The sequence below is a fragment of the Schistocerca gregaria genome, chromosome 8 (genome assembly GCF_023897955.1).
Source record: "Schistocerca gregaria isolate iqSchGreg1 chromosome 8, iqSchGreg1.2, whole genome shotgun sequence".
NCBI lineage: Eukaryota > Metazoa > Arthropoda > Insecta > Orthoptera > Acrididae > Schistocerca > Schistocerca gregaria.
The window spans coordinates 221,524,081-221,548,090 of NC_064927.1; the positions used below are offsets into that span (position 1 = coordinate 221,524,081).

At 39.2% G+C, this 24,010-nt stretch overlaps 1 protein-coding gene across 1 annotated transcript in view; it reads right to left on the reverse strand.

The window, feature by feature from the left end:
* The window catches only part of LOC126284208 (dnaJ homolog subfamily C member 10-like), a 112,282-nt gene that overhangs the window by 67,884 nt on the left and 20,388 nt on the right, over nucleotides 1-24,010 (reverse strand). The window contains exons 4-6 of the mRNA XM_049982975.1: nucleotides 18,879-19,090; nucleotides 14,005-14,220; nucleotides 37-255 (exon numbers count right to left, since the gene is read on the reverse strand). Of these exons, the coding sequence (XP_049838932.1) occupies nucleotides 37-255; nucleotides 14,005-14,220; nucleotides 18,879-19,090 (647 nt within the window). The remainder of the gene's footprint in view (nucleotides 1-36; nucleotides 256-14,004; nucleotides 14,221-18,878; nucleotides 19,091-24,010) is intronic.

Below are 24,010 nucleotides of genomic sequence, written 5' to 3' on the forward strand. Positions count from 1 at the left end.
TTTACATTACATACCAGGGATTTAAAACCTACTCACCTCAAATGTCTCAGCATCAAATTCTGTGGCATGTGGGAGAAATGAAAGCACCTGTTCAGTAATATCTTTTGCTGAAGTCACTGTGTCAAGCGGGTACAATGAGTCCTTGTTCTTCCAAAAGATAATTAAGCCAATAGGATGTGTTCGCCCACCAGAAACTTCCTGGCACAATGCATGACTCACCACACAGTTCACCTCTCCAACAAGCGCCAAGCCTTCCTACGAAATACACATTCCATAAGCAATACTCATGTATAAAATTCTCATTTATACACAAGTAATATATAGTTTAATGTCACATCTTACATCTTACTCTACGAAACATGTGGGTAATACACCACTGTGTGTGTGTGTGTGTGTGTGTGTGTGTGTGTGTGTGGGTGTGGGTGGGCGCGCGCGTGCGTGCATGCAGATGTGCGCATGTATGTGAGCAAGAGTGTGTGTGTGTGTGTGTGTGTGTGTGTGTGAGAGAGAGAGAGAGAGAGAGAGAGAGAGAGAGAGAGAGAGAGAGAGAGAGAGAGAGAGATAAGGGGTGTACAGAAAGTAGGGCTGAATATTAAAGTGCTATAGAACACACAAATTTGATTGAAAATATTGAAAATTTAATTTTTTTACAAACGCATTAAGTAACATCTCCCATTTATGTAAGAAAAATGATATCCTCCATACGACCACCCAAGGCCACACAGCAACGAGCAATGTGTTATTTGAAGTTCTAGATGCAACGTGTTAATTGAAATTCTTGATGTGATGCATTAATTGAAGTTCTTGATGGCACATTCACAAACACCTAGTGGGATGCCATTAGTAATCCTTTTAAATTCATACTTCAATTGGTGTATTGTTTGCAGTTTGTTCATGTACGCCAAAAATCATTTTCACCCATAAGAGGGTAAAACCAATCAAAAAGTATGTTTTGGTAAATGGTTTCCATTCACAGTGATGGCAGCTGCATCATCTTTTTCAATAAAGTATGGGCCACTCACTACTCCTACCCAGAACCCACACCACATAGTTGTGAGTTGAGCAAATCGATGTCTCTCTTCCATTATCAGCACGCTTCAACTCTTGTGTATGTTGAATCTCAAAAGCATGCATGTTCAGTTCTTTTGAAAGGATTCCATGCAGTGACTTGGTGATAAATTCAATTTTTCAGCTTGTTGGTGAACCAATTTTCTGGGGCTTACAGTCACATTGTCACACACAACGGCATTTTTTTGTTTGTTTGTGTGTGTGTGTGTGTGTGTGTGAGAGAGAGAGAGAGAGAGAGAGAGAGAGAGAGAGAGAGAGAGAGAGAGAGAGATATTGAACAGAATGCGCCTGTCCCATTTTCTTAATGTTTGAAACAGAGCCCATGGCCTCAAACTTCTGCATTAACTTCCAAAATGATGATTCGGTTGGAGCAGCATTCGTCCAAGTGTCACACTCAATTCACAAGTGGTTGCCATTGGACTTCCATTGTTTTTGTAATAACTTTTTAGCACTTGGATATGCTCAGTTGTCATCTGCTCCATGATGAAAATAAACATCAAACAACAATGCAGAACACGCAAAAGCTATCAGGCTACTACTGGGAAGCATCGCAGATAACAGACATAAAAAAACCACAGCTGCCAACCATCATATGACAAAATGGTGCAAAATTCAAATTTAGCCTTACTTGCCAGACACCGGGTACAAGAACAAAAAAAATCACAAACACAGGGAGGGAGAAGTGGATAGTAGTGAAATGAAAAAAGTGGTCAAGAGTGTGAAACATTATGAAGGAGAAAGGAAATGGGAAACTAACTCTTACAATATTTCTGAATGCAATATTTATGAATGTGCTGGAATGCAGAAATTTTGAGCTCCTTAATCAGGAAATATTTGCAGAACTTTCATAACACTCAGTCAAAGTTTATTTTAATTAAGTAATAAAACAGTTAGAGTTAATTAACTGTAGAAGCACACAGTGTGAAATATTAGTGAGTTTGTACTCTCCAGAACAAATGGTCCAAAACTAATACCATGCTTCAAGATGGTAAGAAAATGATTAAAGTGTTTCTTATCCCCTTCCTAATATACAGGGTGTATCAAAAAGAATTACCTGATTTTAAAAAACCATGTTTGAGATATCAGGGTTGCCACAAGTTTCTCCAAGTGAAATTCCCTGATATCTCCGATTTCCAGACAAGTTTTACCATTTTCCCCTGATGAATTTTGAGATCTCAAGAGTATGTAAAGACATAAGTTGTCAAAAAAAATGTAAGGACTTCTGTATTTTCTAAACACGTGAGCAAACTCATCTTAAGTACTAAAATCCACATCTTTTGTTATGAACTGTTTTTAGATGGAGAAAGCAAGTCAGATGGTATGTGTGTTTCTTTAAGATCACTGATGTTATTTTATTTCAGTAAAACAAAACACATTTGGTGAGAAAAATATGCATTTTGTTGGAGTCACAAGACAGATTTAAAATATCTTCAAAACAACCTCAGAAAAAAGTAGGTCTCTTGAAAGAAGTGTATAAGACAGGAAAGAGTTGTATAAATGAACACTATAGGTGACCACCAATAAAACATTGGTTCTACTATGTTTGTTACTGTCAGATATTATTCATTGTGTTATGTATTATTGTACAGGTATTGTGTGGTTTTTCTTTCAAGAAATATGTGAGAACATACACTGCCTGTGACTGCCACAATTTTGTTCTCCTTATCGCCCATACTTTATAATATATGAACTACTTTTGAAGTTCCAGAATGTACTAGAATAAATAAGATGTCTACAAAACGCCACACTGTACAATGTACTTGCAGCGATGTAGTCACAATTCCTGAAATCCATCACCCATGACCTATGGCGTGCCAAGAAGCACCAGAGTCCTGGGTCCATGGATAAACTGCAAAAATCTGCCGCATTACGCCACACACAAACAGACCTGGTTTGCGGGCGGATCTTTGAGACTAGATACAGTGCTTGTACATTAGTGGGAAACTATGGGCTTCAGATGGGTAGACCCAATCTGTTAGAGAGGCCCAATCTGTTAGATATACCCTCAAAAATGGCCTGCGGTTTTGGCCTGTTACGGAAATTTATTTGTGTGACCAGCTATTCACATGTCACAGACACCATGCTGAAGAAATGAGGTTAGTTAAGAGGGGAGAAGGGAAAAGAGAGGTGGGAAGTGACAACAGGTTATAGAAGAAGTACAAATAGGACTTTCTCAGACAGTGTTGTTGTGAACGTGGAAAACAGATTTGCTCTGTTGTCACAGCTGGAATCTGATGAGCCACAAACAGATGTAGGAGTAGACAGGACACAACGAACTTTCAGAAAGTGTTTTAAAAGTAAGAAGCCATAAAAGTTGTGAAGAAAGGTAATAGTGGGTGGGTGGGGGTGGAGGGGGGGGGCAGCATAAGACAGGAACCCTAATTATTCAATTTAGAGTGCCCTGGTAAAGATAGCTTCATCAATGAAACTTACTGTTGTTGGGCTTGTATCTTGAGGCACTGTGATGGTCCACATTTAAACTCTTCTGTTAGGAGAGTCAATTTAGAAGTGGAAAGGTTGCTTGGATCATGTATGGGGTCTCTTATCGGTGTGGTTCCTGTTGACTCTATTTGTAAGTAGGACTATATGGCCTTCACCTCAACAGGAAAGGGAAGGGGAAAACTGTCTTGGCTAATAGTAAATAACTTAATGTGGGCACTATCACAAGTTGTTACAAGGGACAGAACAGCAGTTTTTTTGGGGTAGGGAGGGCAGAAACTAAAGATGTTCAGCGACAGGCTGAAAATGACACTCACACTGATAAAAAAGGCAGTCAGAATGCAAATTTTAGTGAACATAATTCATGCAGACAGCCTCTGACTGAAACTAGAGATACCCAAAAATTTACAGGGCAATTACATACATCCAGTTTTAATTCAGCCAGTGTACAAAATCAGTTATCCTTATTGCATCAGAATATCTGAGCTTTATGAGTTGCTTATTTGTGTTGAAGAATTAGAGTTCAGCAAACCAACTGATATAATCGCAAGTGATAGATATGTTAAATGTTACAGGATTCAAGTTAGCTTCTTCCTTCTGTAGAGACAATATGGAAAAGAAGGAGTTTCCACATTTGTCAGAAACTGTTTTGATTTCAAGAATATTGATGTTAATAAATTTTGCTCACAGCAGCACTTAGAAGTTTGTGCAACAGTAGTGTATTCCAAAATAAGTTGTTTGTAATAGTAAGTATATACATATCACCTTCAGGAAATTTTAACTTCTTCATAAAGAATCTGGAAGCTCTGTTGTCCCATCTTACAATAATAAAACAAGAAAATAGTAGTAGTTGGTGATTTTAGGTGGACCTATTGAAAAGGTGAAAAATTATTGCAATCAGTAACTCTGTTATTCAATTTAGTTCGTACTGTGAACTATGCAACCATAATATGTAAATGCTTTGAGACTGCTGTTGATAATATCTTTGTAGACAAATTAAGGGAAAAAAGTCTTATCACAAAACCAATTGCCAACGAGCTATCTGATCACTACATGCCGCATCTTGTGTTAAATGTTGAAACTTGTCAGGATAAAAAATCTATTAAATCTGAGTACGGGAGGGGGGGGGGGGGGGTAATAAATCAGTCAAAAATTGTCAAAATCAGGAAATTGCTTGAAGACATTGACTGCAAAGATGTTTACAATACTTCTGACTCAAATGGAAAACACAAAGCATCCACTAATAAAGTTACTTCTACTTTTGAAAACTGTTTTTCTCTAAAGATAGCTCAAATCACACAGAAGTCAAAAAATAAATCATGGACTACACAAGAAATAAGGATATCACGTGGAACCAAAAGGAGACTGTATCTACTATCTAGGAACAAACAGTGAGGTTATCAGTCTCATAGGATGGGGAAGGAAGTTGGCCATGCCGTTTCAAAGGAACCATCCTGGCATTTGCCTGGAGCGATTTAGGGAAATCACAGAAAACCTAAATCAGGATGGCTGGACGCGGGATACTAATGAGGATAGGTAGAAACTCATGGTCTAGTGATTGCTGAGCTGCAGACAGGCACACGGAAAAGACAATCACACTCTCACAACTAAATTTTTGGCCAGTCTTTGTCAGAAAATGAGAGCACAAACACATTCACACAATCACACAGACACAACTCACGCACACATTACCTGTCTCCGACTGCTGTGAAAACAGTCTCCGAGAACCAGATCCAAACAAACAACTCCTCACACCTCCCTGCGTCTCATTGGCAGCTACTAGGCTAGCAGCACAAAGTGTTGGCAGCACAGTCTACAGGCTGAGGGGAGTGGTAGAAAGGCAAGAAGCAGTAAGAATGAGAGAGTAGGGAAGCGGTGCACGAACTCAGCTGCCCCCAGCCAGCGATGATGCACGACATCACAGTAAACAAATGATTTCACCTACTGAGACAAAAACGAGATTTTTCCAGTGTTTTTTCTTTTTTTTCCAAATTTCCCTGGTTTCCCTGACACATTTAAAATTCCTGGTTTCCAGAACTTGTGGCAACCCTGTGTGTTAACAACATACTGTTGGAAAGAGCAAACTCTCAAGTTTCACATGGTTCCTGATAGGTAGCAACAGTGTGTACTCACTTTGGTTCTAGTAAAAATTATGTTGGGACAACAGAAAGTGTTCTGCGTTCTATGTTTTGTGCATTGTGTGCATAACTGTTCGGTAAGACTCTTGTATGAGGTATGGTGTCATTCCTCTTACAGCACAAACCATTAAATGATGGCATGAACAATTCCGAGAAACAAGTTATTTGTGTAAAGGCAAATCATCGGATTGTCCCCGAGTGTCTGATGCAGAAGTTGAATGCATCCTCAATATTTCACAAGGAGTCCACAGAAATCCATTTGTCATGCTGCCTCACTATTTATTCAGCAATACTGACATCATCTCTCAACAAGTGCTCGTGAATGCCATAAACATTCCATGTGCAACATCACTAAATATCCACCAAGGCTTGGACGGCACTACAACGCAAAATGACACAGCGATAATGCCTTCATTTTTCGTAACATCTTTGGAGCAACCTCCACATCATCAGACAAAACTTCACATCGCCGTCAATGTCAAGTAGTGAACCATGTCAAATTTACCAAGTGACTTCACGATAAACATTCCAGATTTAACATATATTTGACATCAACTGAATCTACTGCTGGTACTTTAGAAAAAAGTGATGCAGAGAATCATAATAAACAATGGTTGCCAGCCTCCATAACAAACGTAAATCCTTGTGACTTCGACCTTTGCACATAGGACAAAACATTGTGTGTTCCAGTGCAAGTTATTATGAGCATTATATGACACTTTCTTTAATGACCTGAACTGTGCAGACACCTCCCACAGTGCCATTACAATTTATCAACAATGGCCTGCACCACATTATTCCATCACTCTGCTTTATCACCCACCTGCTATAAGACCGCAGGATCAAAATTTACATCATCTTTTAGTACCAGTACATTCCGATTTTCCAAATCCAGTTCTGACCATTGTGACTAAACGCGAATTCCACAAGTCAGACTATGATGTCCTCATATCCCAGTTGCACCAGCCATGCCAGGCATCACAACCGACTCGCTTCCATTCCAGCACCGTGTTTCGCATGTGCAATACCCATACCCAGCACCAAAACTAACTATGGACTCTGAGAACATATTTTTCATGACCTCACCTAGGCAAGGCCAGATATCACTGCCTCCCGGTTCTAGTGACGTCATGACCATGTCGGTCGCGTCATGAACGAGTGCACGTCCACATTAACTCATCGAGATACTGAGTCATATGAACAAAATAGAGAATATATTTTATACTCAGAATTTCTAAGACAGTTCCCTGGTTGGCATGAATAATGCCAGTCTGAGAATATACTTCACCCCAGTATGTTCTCAGTGTGGGTTGAAGGGTGGGAGAAGTTGCTCAAAGCACAGAATATTCTCCTATTTCGTATGAATGAAACCAGAGAAGTTTCTCACAAGCGGAGAACATTCTCTGTTTTTGTGAGTGAGCTCCATACCATACTTCAAGCTGAGTAAGTTGTGTTGTAGTTAAGCATTACTGAGTGTTTTAAGTGAAAATGACAGAATTTATCTTTCTTGAAAGGCAAAAAAAGATATTCGTAGTACGCAAGAACACAGAAGAAAGGAACCGTTGAAGTTTGTATAGATTGAACAGTGAAAACATTAATTGGCTGGCGAATCACTTTATTCCGGAAAATCGCGAAAGAAGAGGAGGCGCCTTTCCAATGAACGCAAAATGAAAGCATTTATGTGCTATTTATCGGATCCAGGCTTTCGGATTGGTGTAGGAGAAGACTTGGGAATGCACCAGACTACATTATCACTAACATTTTCATATGTTCTGCAACAGGTTAACAGAAAAGCACCGTTGTGGATCCAATATCCAAGAAACATTAACGAACTACAAACCTTCTGCACATAGAGATGAATACATTAATCGAAAGGGCTTTCCACCTATAAACGTGCAGGTGACGTGTGATAACAGTGATATGTTTACAAGTGTTGATGCTTCACGGCCTGGGTCTGTACATGATGCTAGTATGTGGAGAAACTCAGATGTGTATCTTATATTATGAGAGAACCAGTGCAACGTCCTAATTTTAGGAGACGAAGGATATGGCATTGCAACTTGGTTAAAGGCACCATTTCAAAATCCCAAAACACCCTATGAGAGGGCGTACAACAGACTTCACTCTAAGGAAAGGGTGATAACCGAACGGTGCTTTGGACAGGAAAAAAAGGCATTTCCAAATTCTGCAAAATAAAATAAGGCTTGCCCAAAAAAAAATCCCCAATGCGATAATAGCCTGTTTTGTTTTGCGTAACATACCGACGATTGCTGGATAATCTTTTATAATGTTCACAAGGCTAATTCTGAATCTTCCATTTTGGCACAGAAATAACGTGAGAAAAACTTTCAGTATCACAAAACACATGCAAACGAAACAAACTAAGAACCAAAGATGTTGGATTTTAATCTCTTTGCTCAGAACTTACTCAGTAAGGCGGGGAGGTAGAGAGAAAGTACTCCCGGGTCAGAGATTATGCTTCCTAGTTTTTGTTCATACGAAACTGAAACTTTCTTTGAGAATGTTCTTTTGCTCTGAGTATCAACTCTGGAGAATGTTCTCATTTTTATTCATACAACCCACTGCCTGTGTCACTGGATAATAAAAGGACCACACTTACCTTCTAATTTACGGTGCCATGACCTCAAGCGCACTCTCACCTATATTTTCCACTGCCTCAGACATCTAACATTAGGAAAGTCATACCTACTGCATCGGACCTGGAACTTCACTCAAAAAGCGCAGCTGTTCTTTGAACAGCCACCCGAGTTCTATGCACACATTGCTGCGTGAGGTCGATACCACCCACACCATGACAGGAAATGGCTCGAATGCGCCTCCCTAGTTGCGTCACATTTCCTGCCTGTCTTGGGCATCGACACTTCCACACCTCCTACACCATGTCCTGCCCACCTCATGATGGTGCCTTACAACCAAACCACTGATGGCTATCATACCATCCACCACCATCTGAAACTACGGTAGTTCTGCATGGATTCTCCTGTGATGTGGTTTGCCCTCACCAAGTGTTTGATGTAAGCTAGTGGAATCATTGTAGACAACGAGAAGTTTGCCATTCTTCTTAACCACCTAGAAGACAGTGCAGGCCTTATTAGCGACTTGCTTTCCAGTTTCTCAAAAATACGAAACTGCTACAACAACTGAACAGCTGCTACAATAACTGAACAGCTGCTACAATAACTGAACAGCTGCTACAATAACTGAACAGCTGCTACATCTCATCATCAACAAGACTACGTTGAGCAAAAGCACACCGTCTTCACTCTAGTGCTGCCTGTGAGTTGTCAGTGATCCAACACTACTGCCTGATTCTACGTTATGGCCACTTTGGCTCCTAAAATTGACAGAGAACATCCAGAACAGCAATTATAGTGCACGAGGAAGCACCTCCGGAGTTTAAACTCACAGATAGAACACATGCACAATCACAACACTGCATTCTAATTAACAATCAACAGTGCAACGTTGCGGTCAGTGCCCAGTATATATGCACCAAAAACGATTTTGTACGATCTTGACCGGGCTGCCCCAAGGTTCCACACTGCCATGAACTACCCAACGATGGCCAGAATGACCTGGTTGTGACCCCCCCCCCCCCCCCCCCTCTTGTACCCTGAATGCCATTTAGGGCTCTGTCATACAATAGTCACCTATCATGACAAGCCAAGTTGTTTGCCCCCCCCCCCCCCCCTTAGTGCCAGAGATAATTGAACCAGTCCTGAGAGCCGATTTCCTCCGGCACTATCAACTACTGCCAGATTTAAATTGCACTCTACTATTACAATGGGACAGCCAGTAGCCGACCTGTGGTGTGGTCAACAATCTACTACCTGCCAGCACAATAATGCCCTAGGTCACATTGCCGTTGCTCGATCTACCACTCAACCTGATGTTACAAAGAGCTGCACTTAAAGGCATACGAGTACTCAGCATGAACATGAGGTCAGGCGTCTCAACAATGAACAACTACGGAAATGAATTGTGGGCGCTCCATCACTACATGCAACTCAACAGCATTTCGACGACCTTCATCACCTCCACATCAATCACTATTGTGTTGTCAGTACTAAGGACACACCCCAGTTTAGTGAAGCGTCACAATCCCCACTCGAGCGCGTTCCTGAGACAATGGCATGTGACATTAGCAGCAAAGGCGTATCACACTACATCTCCTGGACTCATTCCATGCTCCCAACCACACTAGGTCCCCATCTGTCTAGCTCCCCAGAAACTTAAAGCGGCTAAATCTGCACTGAGTGGACTTCTGCAAGCTGGCATAGTCAGGCCATCGGTGTGGGCCTCTCCAATTTAATTAGTTCCTAAAAAGAATGGTACCTGGCACCTATGCAGTGACTAACGCCACCTTAATGTCCATACAGGCAATGACAACTATCCCTTTCTGAACTCATGAGCTTTGTGCCACATCTTGGCTGGGGCAAAAGTTTACCCTGTCGTCAATACTAAAACAGCACACCTGCAAATTCTGATGGCAGTCAAAGACACATCAAAAACAGTGATAATCACGCCATTCGGTCTCCGTGTTCCTTTACATGTCACATGGACTAAAAAACACAGGACACACATGGCAATAGCTTATTGTTCAATTTGCCTTTTTGTTACACCTATCTAGATGATGTCATAATCTTTTCGCTAAACAAGCAAGACCACATCACCACCTACGTGACAATTGCCAGCTTCAGCGACCCTGTGTGAACTTTGTGGACACCACGTGGAGGTGTCTGGGTTATGTCCTACCTTTGAGAAAACTGAAGAGATTCACTTCCTCCCACCTCCCAACTACTAACAAGAGCTGCTTAGGTTTTTAGGGGTAATAAATTTCTACAGGAACCAATTGCCACACGTCGTTACTTTACAACCACCCATACAAGCATTTTGTGGGAGGAATACATCTGGCAAATAATGTCTCAATTGGACAACGCAAATGCAGATGGCCTTTGACAAAATAAAAGTGCACCAGTTACATGCCACGACCCTCACCCACCCATCCCCCAATGCACATCTAATTATTGCATACAATGTTACCGATCATGCGACTGGGGCTATTTACAGCAAGAGATCAGTGGAATCACCTAGCCGCTCAGGTTTTTCCTTGCGCAAACTCACCGACACCCAGACAAAATGGTGTGCATTTGATTGCAAACTACTAGCCATATATGAGGCAGTTCATGAATTTCAAGGTGATGTTGAGGGGGGACACCTTAGCATATACAGAGACCCTCCCGCATTGGGAGACGCATTCCATTACCCATCGGCAGATTCTGCACCTAGGAGATTCTGTCACCTAGATTTCGAAGTACAGTTCATTACCAATGTACAATATGTCAAAGGGGCCAATAATATTGTGGCAGACTATCTTCCCTGTATTGCAGCTATCTCCGCCCAGATGGACTTTGGTAGGTCCGCAGATGCACATGCGACAGATGCTGATTTCTACAACTCGTTTTACAACCAGACAAGAGACTAATTGCAACAATGCACATTACCCGGTGCTACTAAACAAGTTTCATGTGATGTTTCCAATGGGTGGGTCTGGCCAGTTGTCACAGAGCCGTATCACAGAACAGTTTTTGACCTCCAAAACCTTGTACAGCACGGCATGCGCCCTTCCATATACCTCATCACGGAGTGGTTTGTCTGGCCTAACATTAAAAAGGACTGTGCCACCTGGGCCAGGACTTGCCTTCCATGGTAACAGGCAAAACCTGGCCACCACATACAGCATCCCTTTGGTTAATTCCCGATTCACATTGTTAAGCCACTCCCCAAATTGCATGCTTACTATTACATTCTGTCACTGATAGATTACACGATACAATGGGTGGAGGCCACACCAGTTTCTGACATATCAGCAGAGACAGTAGCAAAAAAATTTCATCAACAGTTAAGACTGCCAGATGCTGCTATGTGGCCTCCTTAACATTGGATCAGTTTTGGCTGTTTGAATACCAACTGTTCAATGACTTATGCCATCTATGTAGGTACCACCAGCTCCACACAACTGCTCACCACCCCCAATCCAATGGCCTCTCGGAACGGTGGCATTGGATGATGAAAACTATTCTCACGTGACATCGAGAATCAGAGGTGGAGGCCCTTGCATGAGTTCTCCTGAGCACTTGAATGGCATACAAAGAAGACCTTGACGGTAGCTCCTTGAAATACTATACAATGAGTCCCTCAACTCCACCCACTGTTTTTGTAGTGCATGAAATGATCCCAACAAACCAAGACTTACCAGACTTAGTGGAGCATGTGCAAACACATATACAAAATGTCCGTGTGCCGTTCCCATCCTACAAAATGGCACAATGGATTTTAATTCATAAATTTCTGGCCACATGTTCTCATATAATACTATGTACAGAAGTAATGAAAAACGCCCTACAACTGTCACTTACAGGACCATACAAAGTGTCAAAATAAGATAAAAACACTTTTGATATCGAAATTGTGGGAAAACAAACAACAAAATCGGTGACCTGCCCTAAAATGGCATGAATTTTATTGGACCTATCACAACAGACAGATCCCACCTCAGTGCTGCCTATGCACCCATTAATCAATTTCCATGTGAGCAGGAATCTCCGTCATTTTCTGCCTTATGTCATGTTACACTATAACGACCTCGTGATTACTACTACCTACATGGACAGGCAGTTGAGTGCAAGCACCGTCACACACAGTATCATGGACATCACTCCTGTCCCACCACAGTACACTCACTGTCACGTCCCAGATTACACTGCCATAGGGCCTACATCACCCTCCTGTGGACGCAAAGGTGCAATGCAACACAGCCAACAAGCCTCCCTCTTCAAATAATGCTGCCGAGCCAGCAACAATTACAGATGGCACCAAGACTACGCCCTTATCTGCTAACACTGCTTATGTCAACTTGTTAGTCACACCCCCAATACCACACTTTGAGCATGCCCCGCACTTCCCAACCCACCTTGCTGGCTACGACGTATCTTCCATTGTATCCAATGTCACAAAGCCATCCACGTCACTTCTGATGGAAGATGCCCTGCTGCAGTCTCTACTCATGTAAGGTTGCTCAACTATTAACTAGGATGTGTCTGGTGTAATGTAATAGACTACTGAAACTACTGATCCCACCGGCTGGCGAGATGTGCGGTGCCGTCAATCAACTTGAAGGAGCAAGTGAACTTTAACTATGTAAACAAAAACTGAAATATTATTATTTTGTTACAAAACTGTTAATATGAGGACAACCATGAGGTATACTGCCACAGAACTATATTATAAACACTTTTCATTTGTCATACTATGTTTTTCATATATGTATACATGGGATGTGTAAAATATTGATACACAACCAATGTTGGCAGTACTGCACAGTTTGTAAGCTCCATGAACAGGAGTCGGTTGCCGGCGAGGGTAGAGACAATGGGCAGTTGGTGCTGCGACATCTTGTAATGTGCTTGCTTTGAGAAGGTCAAGGATAGAGAGAATGAAATGATGTATTGGAAAAGCTGTTACATTGAAAATTATTGAATATTGTCACGATCAGCATTTATAAAATAAAAGTTGGAAGTTTAAATAAGTGTTAATTCTTACACAGCAAGATACACACCCTGGACCTCAAATTGATTTAACAAACAGCGGATGGCGAGATTCATCACTAGACCACGAGCGTGCAACAACGACCAATAAAGGTAAGAACGTTATATTACTCTAAATTCTAATTGTGATGATACCTTCCATGTCTTCAACCCTGTATGTACTCTGTTGTTAGAGTGAACAGTGTGATGGGGACTTGTGGTCGACTAGGCACACCAGGGAGACCACACAGGTTTAAAATGATAATTTGTAGCTTAATATACTACTACTGATAATAATAATATTTGTCCCCGGAGAAAGAGGTGCATTACAATGGTAAGGTTGGCTTTGGAACTTTGATTATCAAACATAGGATGGTTCAAAACTGTAAGTCACTCTAAGATCATTTACATCAGTTAAGATTTGGACAATACATTATTGGGTCCCACATGTTATGTAACCCTACAGTGATTCAAGTTTTATTCCTGTAACACTGGCTGTCAATGAGGCCCTCTGCTTTCTGTTTTATGCAATAAAAATGTTACAAATGCCATCATATATCAGTACCTTAAATAGAATTTAGTGGTCTACTTAATCTAAGGCTTTTGCAGTCACAGAATAGTATGCATGAATAACACAAAATCACAGTAAGTAAACAAATGATGACTGACTGCACACCACATATCATCACTAAGCAAAAATAATGATTTTGTTAACGTCACATGAAAATGATGGCATGTATAGCTACACTTACCAACATGGCAGCTACTATGAGCCTTACTTCCTCTTGTTCAATGTCTGATGTTCCATCAAGCAAGAAGAGAACCCACGGAATGCCCTGGTACTGGTCATCTGGATTTGACAAAATCTTCCAAGTATCACCATCAATCTTAATAATTTCGACTTGCAGTCTCTTCAGTATGAACTCTTTTAGTTGTGGCATCTCACGATCACCAACATATCTTTCTCTCTGAGACAATGAAGAAGTCACTTATAAAAACAGTTTCAGCTTTACTCAATGGAGGTAAAGACAGGATGGAGGTGGGGTAGAAACATGATTTTATTTTTTGGTTCACATTTAAGATCCCAACACTTTTTGTATGGGATGTTATGTAATCTCCATTTATCTTAGTTTGAATATGGATGGGAAACTTTGTTTAGAGATAACGACAGACTGACATCGCTAAATGAAATTTAAGAAAAATAGTTGGAAGATTTACAAGCCTGGATAATTTATGGAATTTACTGAGAGCCTCCTCAGCTTACTTCTGCTCCTAATTTCTGTGTGTAACACAAGCCACAAAAAGTTAATAACATCCATAAGCTTCAGTTAAATAACTCCTACAACTAGCTCTGTTACTGTAGAATTCCCCACAAAATTTTTGCAGATAACTGTCAATCAACAACTTCTATTTCAATTCAAAAGTGAAACTACCGAGATCTAATGAAGAGTTCTGTGTTCTACCTTTTTACCACTATCTAGCACAAATGAACTTTATACAAAGATTATGCATAAATGTCACTTTTTAGGGCTCTGTACCTCAATAGATAAAAACGGAATCCTTACAGGATCACTTTGCTCCCCATCTTACTGTCCGACTGTTAATTCCAAGTCAATGTAATCAAAAGATACAACCATTTATGTCACACATTTTGACACTTGCTAACTCTAACTCATTCACTGAAATCTACATGGTTATCAACAACATTTCTTCCAACTTGGATATATAATGTGGTACTATTCATTTTTTTCAGGTTTCACTCACATATCTGGTTGAAATTTGATACTTAAGAAATCATTTCAATTTTTGGTACTCATACAAGTTACTAAACCAGCACTTTAGTGCAATATCACGTGATTATGAGTTAAGATAACTCTAATGAGACTCTGATCTTTTAAATAGCTAATCACCCCCACCTTAAGATATCAGATTATACTTATATGATTTTTTTTTTTGGGGGGGGGGCTGTCTAAATTTCAAAAATTCCTTACGGTTTGGAGTAAAGTATCAGATTTCAGTATCTTTATTCAATTTCTATCATAGTTACATTATTTTGTTTATTATAATTTAAAAACTTAAATGATGCCCAAACACACAAAATCACAAAGAATTAAATTCATTGATCTTTAAACTTTGATTCAGCTAACTAAAACATTATTCAGTAATCAATTTTTAAAATGTTTAGATAACTGGTGTTGCTAATTAACATAGCACGGTAATTCAACTCCAGAATTAATCAAATAAATGAAAAATTACAATAGCAAATGAGCAATTACACAAAAAATTAAACTTAGAACTTTAAGTTAAAATATTCTTGAAAGTAGTTAACTTCCCATGGTTGGAGTTCAAAGTCACGTAAAATTTTATAAAAGGCCATCATATTAGGTGTTGACTATAGAAGTTATTTATTTCGCAATTGCAATTTCGGCCTTTGGGCCATTTTCAAGTGGCACTTCAAAAGATTTTGCTTCAGCATATGTCAGGCTTTAAAATCTTCTATAATACATATCATCAAAAATATGCCTTTTCACAATATTAACATCTTTCACATAAATCGCTAGAAATCAATGTTCTAACAGGCTGTTTACACGTTAACTCTGCTGCTACCTCGGTGTTGGGAGTTGTTGTTGTTGTTGTTGTCTTCAGTCCTGAGACTGGTTTGATGCAGCTCTCCATGCTACTCTATCCTGTGCAAGCTTTTTCATTTCCCAGTACCTACTGCAACCTACATCCTTCTGAATCTGCTTAGTGTATTCATCTCTTGGTCTCCCTCTACGATTTTTACCCTCCACGCTGCCCTCCAATACTAAATTGGTGATCCCTTGATGCCTCAGAACATGTCCTACCAACCAATCCCTTCTTCTAGTCAAGTTGTGCCACAAACTCCTCTTCTCCCCAATTACATTCAATAAGTCCTCATTAGTTATGTGATATACCCAACTAATCTTCAGCATTCTTCTGTAGCACCACATTTCAAAAGCTTCTATTCTCTTCTTGTCTAGACTATCTATCGTCCACGTTTCATTCACTTCCATACATGGCTACACTCCATACAAATACTTTCAGAAACGGCTTCCTGACACTTTAATCTATACCTAATGTTAACAAATTTCTCTTCTTCAAAAACACTTTCCTTGCCACTGCCAGTCTACATTTTATATCCTCTCTACTTCGACCATCATCAGTTATTTTGCTCCCCAAATAGCAAAACTCCTTTACTACTTTAAGTGTCTCATTTCCTAATCTAATTCCCTCAGCACCACCCGACTTAATTCCACTACATTCTATTATTCTCGTTTTGCTTTTGTTGATGTTCATCTTATATCCTCCTTTCAAGACACTGTCCATTCTGTTCAACTGCTCTTCGAAGTCCTTTGCTGTCTCTGACAGAATTACAATGTCATCGGCGAACCTCAAAGTTTTTATTTCTCCTCCATGGATTTTAATACCTACTCCGAATTTTTCTTTTGTTTCCTTTACTGCTTGCTCAATATACAGATTGAATAACATCGGGGAGAGGCTACAACCCTGTCTCACTCCCTTCCCAACCACTGCTTCCCTTTCATGTCCCTCGACTCTTATAACTGCGATCTGCTTTCTGTACAAAGTGTAAATAGCCTTTCGCTCCCTGTATTTTACCCCTGCCACCTTTAGAATTTGAAAGAGAGTATTCCAGTCAACATTGTCAAAAGCTTTCTCTAAGTCTACAAATTCTAGAAACATAGGTTTGCCTTTCCTTAATCTGGCTTCTAAGATAAGCCGCAGGGTCAGTATTGCCTCACGTGTTCCAACATTTCTACAGAATCCAAACTGATCATCACCGAGGTCAGCTTCTACCAGTTTTTCCATTCGTCTGTAAAGAATTCATGTTAGTATTTTGCAGCTGTGACTTATTAAACTGATAGTTCTGTAATTTTCACATCTGTCAACACCTGCCTTCTTTGGGATTGGAATTATTACATTCTTCTTGAAGTGTGAGAGTATTTCACCTGTCTCATACATTTTGATCAACAGATGGTAGTTTTCTTAGGACTGGCTCTGCCAAGGCTGTCATTAGTTCTAATGGAATGTTGTCTACTCCCGGAGCCTTGTTTCGACTTAGGTCTTTCAGTGCCCTGTCAAACTCTTCACGCATTATCATATCTCCTATTTCATCTTCATCTACATCCTCTTCCATTTCCATAATATTGCCCTCAAGTACATCGCCCTTGTATAGACCCTCTATATACTCCTTCCACCTCTCTCGGTGTTGGGAGCACAGATGTTAATGTAGATAACTGAAACTTTTCACACAAAGTAGACAAGCTGCACAATGTAGAAGGAAATTCTGGATAATCTCCAGGAGGTAACTGTATTAATTATTCAGATATTAGTAAAGCAGTTTTGGATATCTTTGTGTATAGAATAAAAATTAAAGGAGTTTCGAGTCACGTGGAGGTTTACGTGCAATCATTCTTCAACCATTTGTGATGAACAGGAAAAGGGAGAAATGGCAGTGTTACGCAAAGTACCTTGTGCTATTGCATAATGACATCTGTTCAATATATATAGCAATCTCATAGTGACTTGACTGATTGTCCTCCATAAAAATACTCCAATTTTCCAACTGAAGGAAGTCTAGTCACCATGACTCTTATACAAATTACTCAATAATTATGTATAAAAGTGATCTGCTTATATGCCATATTTTTAAATCAGACTGAAAAAGATAAAATAATTTCTCATAGGCCAACACAGATTACAAACCCCATATAGCCATTCCTGAAAATTTGTGGTTTCTAAAAGCTATGAAAATACTTGTAGGATTTAACATACATTGAAGCTTCCTGGCAGATTAAAACTGTGTGCCGGACAGGGACCTTTAACATAAATTGTTAGCCTCCAAAGCTGCCTAACTTGGGGTACATGCTGCCCTATATAACACGTGAACAATTACATAAGAAATATGATAAGGAGTTGTCAAAATCATGTCCACAATCAGCAACAAAACTTGCGGAAACATTCTGGAACAACTTGAACCGTGTGTCACCAAGAATATTTTCATTTAAATGGTGTTATTCTTTAAAGGAAGTGACAAAAGCTTCAGTGACTGTACATTTTTTATGAATAAAAGCATTTTATGTAGCCTGTCTTATTTGATTTTCATGTCCAAATAAATACGATAGATGATTCTCCAAACATGAGACTTATTTCTACAGTAATTCATATCTTTCCAGTAAAAAAGCTATCTCCTCTCCATCACTTTAACACCAGAAAGAAAACCTATCTTCTCCAAATGGTGTAAACATGGATACTCTGAACCGTATACTCAATTCTACAGTCAAACATTGTGTCTATACAAGTTATATGAACTATAAATTGCATAAAACTATACAAAATTACAATTGCTTTCAGAGTACATAAGAGAGATTAATTTACTAAGTCCATGGATTTTCAAGAAAGCAATTTTTCATAATACTGCTATGCAGTTATCCAATTGAATATATATCTTTCACACTGTCAAAAGGTATCATTTTGTTTGTAACAACATATTGGCAACAGATTTATCACACGCAAGAATGACACACACTAACAAAAACCAAAAAACAGTATAAAACCAATTTCCATGTTATTTTTGTCTGCTTACCATTGGGTACAGGAACAGTGAAGGATATGAATGAATCTGTTCTTGACGACAAAGAACCCATTCCTCTTCACAGTTGACAGCACCAAACCGAACAACACCCTCAAGTTCTTGTGCCAGCCGACGCCACACAGGAGCCAAAGTATGACAATGGGAGCACATCGGAGAGTAGAAGTTTATGAACCAGAGAGCATCTGACCCAAGGACACTTTCCTCTGCAAAGAACAGAGAAAAGTTTTTCAGATGAAGAACACAAGAAAATTATATTTCATGAAGTTAATAAGTGAAGTAAAAATCCAAACAAATTGCTTCCTTCATGGAAAATGTTGATCTTTAATGGTCATATTAAAAAAATTGTTGAAAGAGATCTTTTAAAGAGTACAATAACATTTTAGTCACATTAATAGCAAACTACGTTGATGGGCACAAGGGAAAAATCAGTGTTTTTCAAGCAGAATCACTACTACATTTACAGTATGTGAAACTTACTTTTGTTTTCTTTTAAAGGTAAGGACCTTAACACAAGTAGGAAGATTCATAAAAAAGGAAGGTCACTTTATGTAGACAAGTATTAAAACTTCAACAAGTTACTGTAAATGGAATTACAATGAAATCCAGACCATTAGCTACTTACAAGCATTGATAAATATCAATGGGGACAGTTGGGTTTCAGAAACGACAATAAGAATGTTCAACACTAATGTCTTGACAATTTTACTTGGCAATATGGCAGCAAAATAAATAATGGTTTGAAATTTCATTTGATGTGTTGCCCGTTCAAAGGAAACTCTTTGATGGACTACAGATTCAGCATGGGGACTGACAACAAATTACAATAAACAAGTAATGAAGAGCGTATAAACAAGTTGTACCCAATTGTAGTCCAGCCACCTGACATTCAGATCAAACACATACAGCACAACAAACTGACCATGAATCCTTTGTTTGCAGAAAGAGATTTTTGCAACACCTTTGACAAAATAATCTTGGCAGTGTAATTTTATTAAGAAAACTGCCGTAAATGAACCTACATCAGTGGTTTACATTAAGGTCATTATGTATCCATATATAAAGACGTTTATGCACTTTAGAAGAATATAAATGCAAAATATGAAAGGCCATACTCTCTAATGCACACAAAAGTTAGAGGGCATAGCTGGGAAGTTTAAGGAAAAGCATTTAAAACATAGAAAGGAAGTGCTGGATTAAATTTTCTGTGAAGAACAAAGTCATTAGAGTGTAGTGTAAGCTTGGACAGGACAAGGACAAGATACCACATCAACTGTTCAATTTCTCAAAGCCTGTTCCTTGTCAACACAAGACCAGTGTCAACCATGATGGTGCATCACCCGATTTCAAAAGTGAAACAATAATTTTTAACAATTCTTTTTTTCACCAGTTATTTGTTAAATATTGCAAAAATTATTAAGTACACAAACAATTCTTTATCTGATGTACTGTTTGCTACCATAAAATCACTTAGGCTTTGGCAAGAGATGAGATAGAGAACTGCACATTACACCTGCTAATTAAGATGTTGCAGTCAATGTACTTCAGTAGGTAAATGTTTTAGAGAAGTTACATTAAATACATAAGATATTATGACTTACAACTTTTCAACTGCAGTTGTTCTAGACATTGTGTGTGTAATTTATAGTGTGTCCTGAGACCAATGTACAGGACATCTTATGTTGGTCTTAATATATTCAGATGACCCCCAATTCCTTCCCATACTTTGATGCCATATGTGGCTCAATGATACAAATTAACAAACGATACCTGAAGAGGAGCAGCAGCATTTTCAATAGTTTTAGGGACAATAATCTAGATGATTGAGCTGGACTTGAAGCAACAGCCAACATGGTACTACTATACATATACTGTGAATGGCTTAAAACAAAGAGAAACTACGGCCATTACATTTCTCCAAGGTCCAGCAGCACTACTGTAGGATTGAAGAATGACTGTATCTTCCTGGGTAAAACATTTCAGAGGTGAAATTGTCTCCCACAGATTTTAAACTGCAAAACATTTCCTGTGGAGCCGCCCCGGCTGACTCTAATTTATTTTTTATGATTTGCAGACTAAAACTGAAGAGAGTACAGAATAATAGGAGATGGGATCTGTATAATTTGAAAGAACCACAGTAGGTTTCACTGAATGAAAGCAATTCATCATATGATGCTCGAGACAATGGTGAATGTCTGTACACAAAGTCTTTTGCAGTTGCGGAAGTTAGTGTTTAGAGTGCAACTACTACATTCATCTATAAATGCAATGCAAAAAAAGGGCCCTCAGACATTGTTCCTGTGAGTCCAGTAGGTATGTAATAATGTTTTCTAACCAAAAAATTATATTAGAAAACTGAAGTGCTAGATAATATGCCTAGTAGATCTGAAAATGATGAAAAGAATGAAAGGATGTATAATGAAATAGAAGACATTATCCATATCACTAATGGAGACAAAAATTGTTATGGGGGACTGAAATTTATAATGTGAAAAGGGTGAGGAGGATTAACAGTAGGAGAATGAAGACTTGTGGCAGAAATGAAAAGGGGAGCAGTCTGGTAGAATTTTGTACAGGAGACAATTTAACCATTGCTAAGACTTATTTAGAGTTTTGAAATGAGCACTGGGCAACAACTGACTGAAGTAGTGGAAATGAACACAACATAAGATAAATGGTCAGGTTTACAAGACAAAATTATGAAGGCAGCAGTGGATCAAATAGCACAAAGACAAGGCCTGGTAGAAATGCTTGTATGACATACAAAATACTGAATGTAACTGATGAAATGAGAAATTGTAAAAATTCAGCAAAAGAAGCAAGCAAGAGGTAGTACAGAAGGGAAGGCCGAAAGAAAGAAATATATAGAAGGGCTGCATAAGAGAAACAAAACTAGGATTGGACCAGGCTAGAGAAGGAAATATGACACATCATTTTCAAAGGAATTGTCCCACCATTTAGCTACATTGGCTAAGGAAAACAATGTAAAATCTAGGTAAATCGTGAAAGTCAAGAGTCTGAATCCTGTGCCTCCTGAACACAAGTCAATTGCCTTAAAAACGGTCAGCTGGTTAGGATAGTTTGTTGGGTTAAAGCAGAGGTAAATGTAAATGTCATATGGCTTTGTTGGCTAGAATATCCCAAAAAATATATATGGTAGATATGACAGGCACGTTGCTTAGAGTTGTACATGCTAGGGATGATCATGATTTAGGGAGCGTACAATCCACATCTTTTACCACTGTCCTGGAGGACTCAACTCGGCCTTCAGGTGTACAGAAAGTACATTTTTACTTTGCACATTACAATATAATTTAGACACTAGGCATCAAGAATGTTGGTTCAGTGAAATTTAGTGCATTCTTTATGAAACAGCCAAGGTGTGAATGTTACTCAAGAGACAATTAAAATTCTGGTACCAAAAACTGCAGCCAGAAAAAGATCCTGCAAGAATGGGACCAGCAAAGACTGAAGAGAATCGTTCAACGTGACAAAAGTGGAGCCCTTCTGCAAACTGCTGTAGATTTCAATGCTGGGCCATCAACAAGAGCCAGCGTGTGAACCATTCAACAAAACATCATCAATTGTCATTTGAATGACTGAGCCAAAGACCCACACCTGGTCGGATGAGTCTCGTTTCAAATTGTATTGAGCAGATGGATGTGTATGGGTATGGAGACAACCTCATGAATCTATGGACCCTGATTGTTAGCAGGGGACTGTTCAAGTTGATGGTGGCTCTGTAATGGTGTGGGGCATGTCTAAATATGATTCTGACAAGTGACATGTACTTAAGCATCTTGTCTGATCACCAGTATCCATTCATGTCCAATGTGTATTCCGTAAGACATGGGCAATTCCAGCAGGTCAATGCAACATGACCACAATTGGTACAGAGTGGCTCCAGGAACACACTTCCGGGTTTAAACACTTACCCCGGCCAACAAACTCCCCAGACAAGAACATTATTGAGCTTATCTCTGATGCCTTGCAATGTGCTGTTCAGCAGAGATCTCCACTCCCTCATATTGTTACAAATTTATGGACAGCCCTGCAGGATTCATGGTGTCAATTCCTTCCAGCACTACTTCAGACATTAGTCGAGTCCATGCCATGTCGTGTCGTGGCAGTTCTGCATGCTCGAAGGGGCTCTAAAAGATGTTAGGCAACTGTACCAGTCTCTTTGGCTCTTCAGTATATAATAAAATTAAAAATTGAGAAAAAGGGTAAGTTCTTTATTTAAGAAAACACACAATGCAGGAAGTGAACATTTGCTACAGAAAGATTTTCAACAGTAGCATAAGAATGTATTACACACATACCACAACTCTGTAATACATTTATATTGATAAAGGATACATGATAAACAGAATGATTATTTTTTTATGTGGCTTCTGTTAGTAACAGTACATTTTTCTGCCACCTAAATAGCACCATTTTAATGTTATTTGCCACACACATAAGAAGCCAATCACACACAACTCTCTGTCACTTCAAAATATTTCTCCACTCAAGTGTAACAAGCTAGGGCTGTAATGGGAATTTGCTCTCACTTTCATGGGCAACTTTCTGATTTCTGCTACAAAATTAGAAAAATAAGTTATTTTACACCATCAAAGAGCAAAATTAAACAAAGTGTCATTTGCTGGTCCACTTTAAGCTTTCTGATTGTTAAAATTAATTGTGCATTGTGGAACTTGCCTCTTACTCACGTGCCACAATGAAAAATACTCTGCAAACCACATCAGCTTCCATGTTTCATTAACATATAGCATGTGTATATACCTTCAAACATCTCAATAACATATCTGGCTTTTACAGCTCCTTTGAGAGTAACAAGAATTTTGTATGTCTGTCAACTCTTTTATGCACTGTAAATACCGCTATTTTCCTATATTCGCATGCTATTTTAATAAATGGTTGAACCATAGAGCAAATGGCTGGACATTTAAGTTCTAACATGGGTCAAAATTTATTATTCAGCCTCACAACTTTTGAGAAAGTGAGACTGTATTAATTTGAATCAGAGACAGGATTAGTCATGTACAAACCCTTGCCATACAATGCAAGAAGGTTAAAAATGTGTCGGCACTTTTTGCGTGACGTGTAGAAGTTGGAAATGGCAT